This window comes from Haliotis asinina, chromosome 9 (assembly GCF_037392515.1).
Source record: "Haliotis asinina isolate JCU_RB_2024 chromosome 9, JCU_Hal_asi_v2, whole genome shotgun sequence".
NCBI lineage: Eukaryota > Metazoa > Mollusca > Gastropoda > Lepetellida > Haliotidae > Haliotis > Haliotis asinina.
The window spans coordinates 15250836-15261447 of NC_090288.1; the positions used below are offsets into that span (position 1 = coordinate 15250836).

The following is a 10612-nucleotide window of genomic DNA, read 5'->3' on the forward strand; positions in this document are numbered from 1 at the left end:
AAGTTCAGCATCATTCAAAACACTCACTAAATGTCATGTGTCATATATATACATCGAAAATGAATTTCTCCCCTAACTTGGGGAAACCAACTGGAAACTTTATGTAGATGAATTAAACGAAGATCATACATCAAATTGCTGAAAGGCATGTGCAAATATCATGCACGTGAACAGCTACATTTTGGTGTACACTTTTGTTAAGAATTTGCCAAGTTTCACTGATGTTCATCATTTGCTGAACTCATGACAATGATCCTTTCAATGTTAAGCTTTTTTTTCCAAACCATCAGCCCACATGTAAACAGTACCTTCAGACAGAATGGAATATTTTGCAAAAACCTAGTTTACAACAGTTGACTGAAGTAAGAGGCTGTATTTACACGAATGAGTCTAAACTTTTCATGGGTGGTATACACTGACACCCATGTCGAGAAACTGTTAACTTGCAACCATTGTTAAAAAATGTAGACAGATATTACATTTGGTATTACATGTTGCATACAAATGTTCCTACACAAAAAATACTTGCTGAATATAACGACAGTGTATAAATAATATAGATATATGTTTAGATTTTGTTGAGCCCTGGATTCCAAATGACTTCAGAGTGAAGCATACTGATATTGTGATGCTAATGAAATTTCGTCATCTTCCTTGGATAACTTACTGTTTAAATTTCAGTCGGAATGCCAACACGTAACAATAAACCAATTCAAAGCTTCGGGGTCGTATGCGGTGTATACAGGTTTATGATATCAGTGCACTCAAATTTCCCATGCTGACCTGACATGGATATAATTTTTTGTTTGTTGTCAGCATCTGTTGCTTTAGCGTTTATTATTCCCCCTTTTATGCAAAATATTTCTACAATAAAATTATTAATCTATATCATCCCTTGTTGATTGTTGTTTTATGCCGCACTCAATATTTCAGTTATATGACGACGGTCTGTAAATAATCAAGTCTGGACCAGATAATCCAGTGATCAGCATCATGAACATCTATCTGCGCATTTGGGAACCAATGACTTGTGGCAACCAAGTCAATAAGTCTGACCACCCGATCCCGTTGGTCACCTCTTACGACAAGCATGGGTTACTGACCCACATCTTCACGTGTCGAATTCTTTTGTGAGTAGATTTCTAGGTGAACTTATGCTTCCACTTGCGAGTTGACGCGTAATCTATGACCACATGTTTCATAATACTATTTAAGTAGACCCGCGTGGGTAAAAAATTGTCAGAGCTACGACTTTGACGTTCATACGTGACAAAGACGTTGGCATTGTGCCACTGTTATTTTTTAATATTGAAGCGCGAGGGTCACTGCGTAATATACTTGTACACCCTGCAGGCTTCCTCATAACTGTGAGGAGTATTTGAGGAGTATTTCTGAGAAGAATGTATGTGATTCCAACGGACAGGTAAACGCTAGAGGATTGGTCAGCTTGATCAGATAATATGTTGAAAGTGACAGAGACACCCATGGGAAAACAATTATTAGCTTTAACTCGTGAACGCTTGGATTCTGCACGGCACCCCATTCCTAGGTAATGGTTGTTTTTGAGTAGCTTGGGTTCAAAAGGACTGTGTCGCAATAACACCAGTATGTATTTACTCTAATTCTACTTCATATCATTTTTGAGCATACTGCAGTTGGTTTCTTCAAGATATCTGTTGACACATGGATATCGATTTCTGCATTTTTAAGACCACTTGGTTGTTCAGTCGGTAAACTACCTCACCTACATTGTTCTTGTTTGTTTTGTGTACACAAGGAGAAGGGATATGTTGCTTGTATCCGTGAACCGTTACATGCTGGGTTTTATTTTACCGTAATGTATCATCAAAGTTGTATGGAACAACAAGGCTGGTTGGTTAACAAGCCATATTGAGGTGGCGGGTCACATGCTATCAAATGATACAAAGTGAACATGGACACCGTCTGTTTCTCTATGAAGTGTATTGAATGATACAAATGAAACATGGACACAGCCTGTTTCTCTATGGGGTCTATTGAATGATACAAAGTAAACGTGGACAGAGTCTGTTTCTCTATGGAGCCTATTGAATGACACACAGTAAACATGGATACAGTCTATTTCTCAATGGAGTCTATTGAATGATACAAAGTGAACATGGGTACAGTCTATTTCTCTATGGAGTGTATTGAATGATACAAAGTGAACATGGATACAGTCTATTACTCTATGGAGTCTATTGAATGATACAGAATAAAAATGGACACAGTCTATTTCTCTATGGAATCTATTGAATGATACAGAATAAGCATGGACACAGTCTATTTCTCTATGGAGTGTATTGAATGATACAAATGAAACATGGACACAGCCTGTTTCTCTATGGGGTCTATTGAATGATACAAAGTAAACGTGGACAGAGTCTGTTTCTCTATGGAGCCTATTGAATGACACACAGTAAACATGGATACAGTCTATTTCTCTATGGAGTGTATTGAATGATACAAAGTGAACATGGATACAGTCTATTTCTCTATGGAGTCTATTGAATGATACAGAATAAGCATGGACACAGTCTATTTCTCTATGGAGTCTTTTGAATGATACAAAGTAAACATGGACACAGTCTATTTCTCTATGGAGTGTATTGAATGATACAGAATAAAAATGGATACAGTCTATTTCTCAATGGAGTGTGTTGAATGATACAAAGTAAACATGGATGCAGTCCATTTCTCTATGGAGAGTATTGAATGATACAATGTAAACATGGACGCAGTCTATTTCTCTATGGAATCTATTGAATGATACAATGTAAACATGGACACAGTCTATTTCTCTATGGAATCTATTCAATGATACAAAGTAAACATGGACACAGTCTATGTCTCTATGGAATCTATTCAATGATAGAAAGTAAACATGGACACAGTCCATTTCTCTGCAGGGGTGTTGGGGTAGTCTGGTGGTTAAAGCGATCAGCTGTCACGCGATAGACCAGTGTGCGATTCCCCACTTGGATACAATGTATGCAGCCTATGTCTGGGCTTGTTGCTTAGAAATGGCGTAAAACTAAACTTTCTTTCCACAGGGCCTAGAATGTCCTCTAGCGGGCAACGTCCGACTCTAAGAACTGCAGTCTTGCAGTTCGTGTGTCCTTCACGGCTGCTTGGAACTGGATGCTTCGGGAATGTGTACAAGGCAGGTCACAACAAATCACAGGTAAGACTTTGCACACGTAATGAAACTTTTTGTAGTATTGTAAGTCTGACACACATCTTGAACTAACTGGAATACTGTTCACAGCGAAAGGTAAACGAACCTCGATAATTAGAACCTCTGGGTCATGTGTGGTTAGCTATGTTCCTCTAAAAATAGCATATCTGTTCGGGTGTAAAATTTACTGCACAGAACACACCGAGGGATTACGAGTATCCTAGTACGCTTGGTTCAAATGCATAACAGGGCGTTAGGGTAGCCTAGTGATTAAAGCATTTGGTCGTCACACCAAAGATCCAGGTTCGATTCCATTTCTGTATTTCACCAGTACATGTACTCTGGCGTTGAATGATTAACCAATTTCCACTTTCGCCTTGGCAGTATGCAGTGAAGGTGTCGCCACTGTCTAACCTCTCGGATACAAATGCCCAATGCATTCTGAAAGAAGCGGTCACTCTGTCACAGTTTGCACACATGCACGTCGTCAAATACCTTGACTGCTGGGAGGAAAGAGACCGGCAGGAGGCGTGGCAACTGTACCTCGTCATGGAGTACTGTCAAGGTCGTGACCTCCGGCACTTTCTGGAAAACACTCTCCAGCATCCGCCGGAAGAGGAAGTGTTCGGGTGTTGGCTAGCTCAGATAGCTTCCGGTTTAGAGGTCAGTGGAGAAACTGGATACATAATTCACATTCAAGCAATTAAACTGTCACCAAATTTCTATCGAATATTTAACTCATTTCAAACAGGAACGCGTAGACTGAAGACGTGAAGGAAGCATGCTTGTGTTTCTAGTGTTGGTCTGGGCAGGTGATGTGAAAAAATAATGGTACTGTGACTTGTACAATGTAGGTTCGGTCGTTAGGTATAGAGAACATCTTCTGTTGCAGCATATTCACAGCCATAACGTCATACACAGGAACCTGAAGACGTCCAACATCCTCGTGTGGTGCTACAGCGAACAAGTAGTTTTGAAGATCGGAGGCTTTGGATTGTCAAAGTAACCAGTGTTAAAACATGTCATCCCCAAAGAGCCACCAATTCCATAAACATGTTCAGTTCTCCCTGTCATCATCGCAGATGTCATCAATGTTGTAAATGCTCAAAGCCTGTCCTCCACAACGAAACTGAGAAAATCATAAAATCAGTACCATTTGACGAGATTTTAAACACAACTCACTGATGAAATATTATTTAAAGTGGCTTTAAACACCACTCATTCACACACTCACTCACTCACAAATCAAGAAACAATACCAAGATGAATTCCAACATAAAGCCCAACTATTTTGGCCCATGGAATGTAACTCTCCTCAGCGAATCTCGGTGCCTTCGGAGACTCAACCCTCTCGCCATGTTGATCACATCACGTCCACTTATAAACCAAATACTGTTTGAAGTTTAAAACAACGTTGGAATTCCAGGAAGCTAATGAGTATGGGTTTACGTCGCTTTTTTGCACAATTTTCTCATGTGGGGTATTTAACCCGGGACTTTGGCGTGACGAGCGTTAACCATTAGGCTACCCCAACGTCCCTACACAATGTAATGAATGTTCACACTTGTAACTGAATGTTTAACATTGAACTACAACGTTCGGTAGTTGAACTCCAGATGACTTCAGTCTACACTCTCATTACCATTAAGCATGCGTAATTTTAAGGATTTATTTCCTTCTTTCTCTCAGGGGTCTGAAACATTTCAACGATGTGGCGAGGTCAATAGTTGGAACAGCCAACTTCATGAGTCCAGAACTGGTTGTAGGCAAGGAATATGACAGAAAGGTATATCACCGTCATTAAAAATAAAGCCGATAGTGATTCTTCAGTTCTCATACTTTAGATCAGTGGCAGGTTTTATGACGAAGGTATTGTTTTGCACCAGTGGTATCAATATTCACCCAGAATCACACCGGGGACGCCCAAATTAGGTGAACACGACGTGCAGAAGAGAACACGGCCCTTAGTCGAAACGAACGAAAGGTCTGGCCACGGTTTAGCTATAGCTGCCAAACCACTTGTTTTAATAGCATTTGTTTCGCACACTTGTACCATGGCGGTTATTCGGATAAAAGATAACTGCATTATGAAGGAATGTTGTCAAGTGAACACTGGACTTAAGACATGTGTCATTTCTCGGATTTTTGTTTGTATATATTCCAGACAGACATTTGGAGTTTTGGATGTACAGCCTTTGAAATAGCAACACTGAGGTCACCAAAACCAAATCTGGTAAGTGTGACATTTTCTATATGACCAGGCAGACCAGAAGAATTGTTGAGCCGATGTTAATTATTGGATTGTCTGCTCTAAGTGCGGTGTTAAGCAACAAGGAAATGGTATATCTTAACCGTTTGTTATACATGACAGATTGTAATTGTTTGAGTAACAACTTAGCATACACCATCAGTGGATATCATCCATATCTGGAACTTAAACGACCTTTTGAATCGAATGAAATATTACCTTTGCAAATAATGCAATGTATACATCGTACATGAGCAAACCTTCAGCGTTCTTCTCCATGCATAACGAATCTAAAATTTGTGTAATGCTTGTGACACCTTCATGCATACTGGCTTGTCACTGGTGATGATTCTGTTTATGAATTGCAGGCCTCCTATCTCGAGACTTATGTCAAATACAGTTCTTTCTTCAAGGACTTAATCAGGAGGATGCTTATGATTGATGCTGACTGCCGTCCAGGTGCAAATATGATCCTCAAACTTCTCGTAGAGAGAGGTTACAGACCACATGATGGAATAACTCCTACCTCCTCAGTGTCGACAGTATCCTCAGAACCACCATCTAGTCTTCACCAAAACTGTGATATGACCCCTGTTCTTGAGAGCAGAGGAAGGCACTGCATCAACTCATGTGCAAACACTACTACCAAACGAAGTGGCCAAGGTATTGATGTTGCATTGAATACACTTAAACATGTTAGACGAGCGGAACGTGACAAGAAGGTCAAAAGCAGAGATAGGAACGGCACCAATTCCTGTGAAGGCACCACTTCTGCTGAACTATCTAACCAAGGTATTGATGTTGCATTGAATACGCTTACACATGTTAGGCGAGCGGAACGTGACAAGAAGGTCAAAAGCAGGGATAGGAACGGCACCAATTCCTGTGAAGGCACAACTTCTGCTGAACTATCTAACCAAGGTGTTGATGTTGCATTGAATACGCTTACACATGTTAGGCGAGCGGAACGTGACAAGAAGGTCAAAAGCAGAGATAGGAACGGCACCAATTCCTGTGAAGGCACAACTTCTGCTGAACTATCTAACCAAGGTGTTGATGTTGCATTGAATACGCTTACACATGTTAGGCGAGCGGAACGTGACAAGAAGGTCAAAAGCAGAGATAGGAACGGCACGAGTTCCTGTGAAGGCACAACTTCTGCTGAACTATCTAACCAAGGTATTGATGTTGCATTGAATACGCTTACACATGTTAGGCGAGCGGAACGTGACAAGAAGGTCAAAAGCAGGGATAGGAACGGCACCAGTTCCTGTGAAGGCACAACTTCTGCCAAACCATCTAGTCATGATGTTGCTGTGAAAACGGATATACTGTCTAGACGAGCAAAGCACGAGCAGCAGATGAAAAAGACTGTAACCTTCGCTCCTTCAACATCACTTTCTTATTGTTCATCCGGCAGTGGTTATGAAACGGACATCGGTTCTTTCGGGATGTCTGGGAGTTTCACCTCATCGCCGGGAGGTCTCTTCAACACTTCGGAACACGGCAGACACTCCAACACGGAAATGAGCAGAGGCACCAGCAGGAACCCGGAAACTGAGATTCCCGAAAGTCCAACTCCATACGAGACAGGAGGATGCAGCACCAACAGAAGTATAGAAACCGGAAGATGCGCAGACATCAGCAGTAACGCAGACATCATCAGTAACCATGGGGACAGATTGAACAACACTGCTAGCTGTGGCAGTGGCTACGAGCCTGGTAATATAGCGTAAGAACTTACTGTTATGGTCATATTTTGTTTTCTCCTCAGTGCCGCACTTAGCTGCATGACGGCGATCTGTAATCAACACTATGAGTGTGACCACCCCATCGCTTTAGTCGTATCTTCCGACAACACACTCTGCTAAAAGACACTGAAGATAATATCGTAATTTCGAAAGCATAACCAAACGATAATGATAATCTCGGTAATGATAATTTATCATACCACTCAAAAGTGGCACCATTAGCTTTCGTAGGATTTACTTTCTAGGAATCCTTACACAAACCGGGTGTTTTGGGGGGCTCAGTGTTTCTAACTGTAAATGCTTTGAAATATATTCCTTATAAGAAATGGTGCTTATATCAATCCAATTGTATGTGATTGTTTAAATATTTTATTTTCTAAAGACAACGACGCGGACCGCGACATGTGGATAAATGACCAAATTGCAACATTACAGCCGTAAGTATTCTACAGTGTCGACAGCGTACTCACAACAAGCATCGTGTCTTAAAGAACAAGCAACACGACCTATGTTCCCCATATAGATGTGTGGATAAATGAACAAATAGCTACAGTCGTGAGTATGACATATAACTGTGCATAATGCACACAGTAAAGACCCAAGAACGCCAGATAGAAAAGTTGCATCTATCATTTCACTTCATAGTTTATTCAGAATATATGATGAAGACTATTTTTACAAAATAAGTGTCACTATATCTAAGGTTCTGATTCTAAGCTCTTTGATTTTTTTCAGGGACGTCGCCCGCTCGATCGGACGGGAGGTGTTTGTTGCGCTGTACCCTACCTTAAACATCCAAGATGAAGCCTTGTTTACTGTGAGGAATTCCTTTTTTAATGCAAATACAGTATTTAACTAAATGATTTGAAACTATCAAAATTATAACTTCATTATCTGAATTGATTCTAGTGAAATTGATCAAAGATAAAATGATATTTACTGTTCCATTGGAATACAAATACATTATTTCACTAGTTGTTTTGACATTATCACTTATAACTTCATTATATGAATTGATAATAGTGACATTGATCAAAGATAAAATTTATGTTTACTGTTAGGAACTGTTCCAGTTTTAACGCAAAAACATTATTCAATTATATGTTTGAAAACTATCAATTATGACTACTTTATGTAAATTGATTATTGTGAAATTGATCAAAGGTGATGTGATGTTTACTGTAAGAAACTGTTCCATTTTTAACGCAGTTATATTATTTGAATGTAATGTTTTTGAAACTACCAATTATAATGACAACATTATTTGAATTAATTATGATGAAATTGATCCAAGATTGAATGAGGTTTACTGTTAGGAAATCAAAGATTAAATCATGTTCATTGTCTGGAACTGTTCCATTTTTAATGCAAATACATTATTTACGACATGTTTTGAAACTTGAAACCAATTACAGCTACATTGTTTGAATTTATTGTGCTTCAAATTATCAGTTTCATTAACTGTAGGAATTTGTTTCCTTTCTGCTAGAAACAAATCACGTTGCGGCCTACAGCTTCAGTTTCAATATAATTTCAATTACTATCTCATATAATCTTTGGGTATCACTTTTCTACTTACGTTTGGCAGTTATCTCCAGATATAAATAAACTGTATGAGACGGAATCCGAGATGGGTGCACGTCCACGTGCACTTTTGTAGAAATTATTTTTTTTTTTATGCTAACTTAAAGTATCATGGTGTCATATTGGAAAGACAGAATATGTCATTCACTATTAAAAATAAAATGGGAAGAAACATGTGGTATTTCCATCATCACCATCATCATCATCATCATCATCATCATCATCATCATCATCATCATCTTTCTCTCTCACACACATACTCTCTCTCTCTCTCTCTCTCACCTTATCATAAACAAGCACACTCGCACACAGACTCATTTACATCCGATCTAATTCCATAAACACGTTCTCACACCTACATATTCAGTGCCGCACGCACGCACGCACGCACGCACGCACGCACACTGGATGAGCAATCTACGAGAAGATTCTCCTAAAGAAGGCAGCCACTCTCCTCAGCGCCTTGCTCACAGGATGAACCTCTCCTCCACGAAACTGTCTTCCTCATCCTCATAGATCCAGTAGTCACTGTCGTCGTCTCCCTCTGTGTGTGTGTGTGTGCGCGCGTGCGTGTGTGACATGGCCTGCGTGGGTGCCGTAGGTCTCTTTTGTGATATCACTTACATGAACGATCCGTCTTGTCAACAGCTACATCTCATGGACCAGTTGGAGGACGAGGATGTGTGTGAAAAGATCAAACGTCTGTGGCGATTAGAAAAGGAGAAACGAGAACGCGATGGTGAAAGACGATCTTCATAACCACAACAAGTTGCATTATCATGAAACAAGACGTGTTAGATGACTGCTTTCTGCAACGCTGCAAGGACTGGTTAATTTGCCGAAAAAAAAGAAGAAAATTAACTGATTAGTAACGAACTTTGCAACTTCCATTCAACCAACGCTCCTGCTATCTAATAACCCTCCATCCTCCGATAAAGACATATGGCAAAGGACAAAGAGCATTTGCGTTGACATTGAAATTTGAATGTCCGAGAGCAAGCTGCTAGTGAACATACGTCGAGATCTCTCTGCATTTAAGTGTATTCCGGTTGTTCATATCATTATGAAAATCACTCGTTTAGCATCCATATGGTTGTAAGGAACATGTTAGTTTGAGACTTGATGGAACCAACAGTGCTTTGCAACTGTCTAAATGATACAAATAACAACAGTAATTTCGAAATTCAAGATTTTTTGATATCTCAAAATATGCCGATGTCTACAAATTGATATTTATAGCAGAGTGTATGTGCACAAATTGCACATCCTATTTGATCAAATACACAGCTCTCTAAAATATGAATTATATTGTTTTGTTTGACCAAAATATTGATATCTAGAACTGGTGAACACAGTCGCCAGCAGTCTCATAAGAAACCAACATCACGCCATCCACGATGGGTCGTCAACCCAGTAACCGTCATGTGACACACGTGTGCACAATGTCATATATTTCCAGTCGTAAATGTAGAAGTTAACAGGCAAAACATTCCTGTACATTATATTACGTATTTTTGAGTGAGGAAGTATGGGTTTACGCCGATTTTAGCATTGCCTCAGCAGACAATAGGCTTCACGCTTCACTTGTACCCATGTGGTGCATCGAACCCGGATCTTCGCCTCGACGAACGAACGTTCGTCAACTAGGCTACCCCACCGCCCTGTATTTGTAGTGTGTGTACAATAGTGTAATCGTAATCCCCGGTGTGTTATGTACAGTATTTTACACCTGAACAGAATGATGGGCTTTGTTTAGGGGAACAAAGCTCAACAACACACGACCTGTTTTTTATTTTAATCGAGTAGTGGGTCAGTAGCTGTATATACGTGCGA

At 39.9% G+C, this 10612-nt stretch overlaps 1 protein-coding gene across 3 annotated transcripts; it reads left to right on the forward strand.

Moving 5' to 3' along the window:
• The first annotated feature begins 1304 nt into the window (after positions 1 to 1304).
• LOC137296714 (uncharacterized) lies at positions 1305 to 10082 on the forward strand. 3 transcript variants are annotated; one of them, XM_067828543.1, is made up of 10 exons: positions 1305 to 1423; positions 3072 to 3202; positions 3581 to 3859; positions 4089 to 4198; positions 4886 to 4982; positions 5361 to 5429; positions 5813 to 7166; positions 7578 to 7632; positions 7931 to 8012; positions 9428 to 10082. In XM_067828543.1, the coding sequence occupies exons 2-10, from the start codon at positions 3080 to 3082 to the stop codon at positions 9536 to 9538; spliced, it is 2280 nt and encodes a 759-aa protein (XP_067684644.1). In that variant the 5' UTR covers positions 1305 to 1423; positions 3072 to 3079; the 3' UTR covers positions 9539 to 10082. The 3 variants fall into 3 exon arrangements, 2 of the variants coding, with proteins under 2 accessions (XP_067684644.1, XP_067684645.1); XM_067828544.1 differs by having other exon boundaries at positions 1345 to 1549; XR_010957660.1 differs by lacking the exon at positions 1305 to 1423 and having other exon boundaries at positions 3061 to 3202; positions 5813 to 7176.
• Positions 10083 to 10612: the final 530 nt, after the last annotated feature.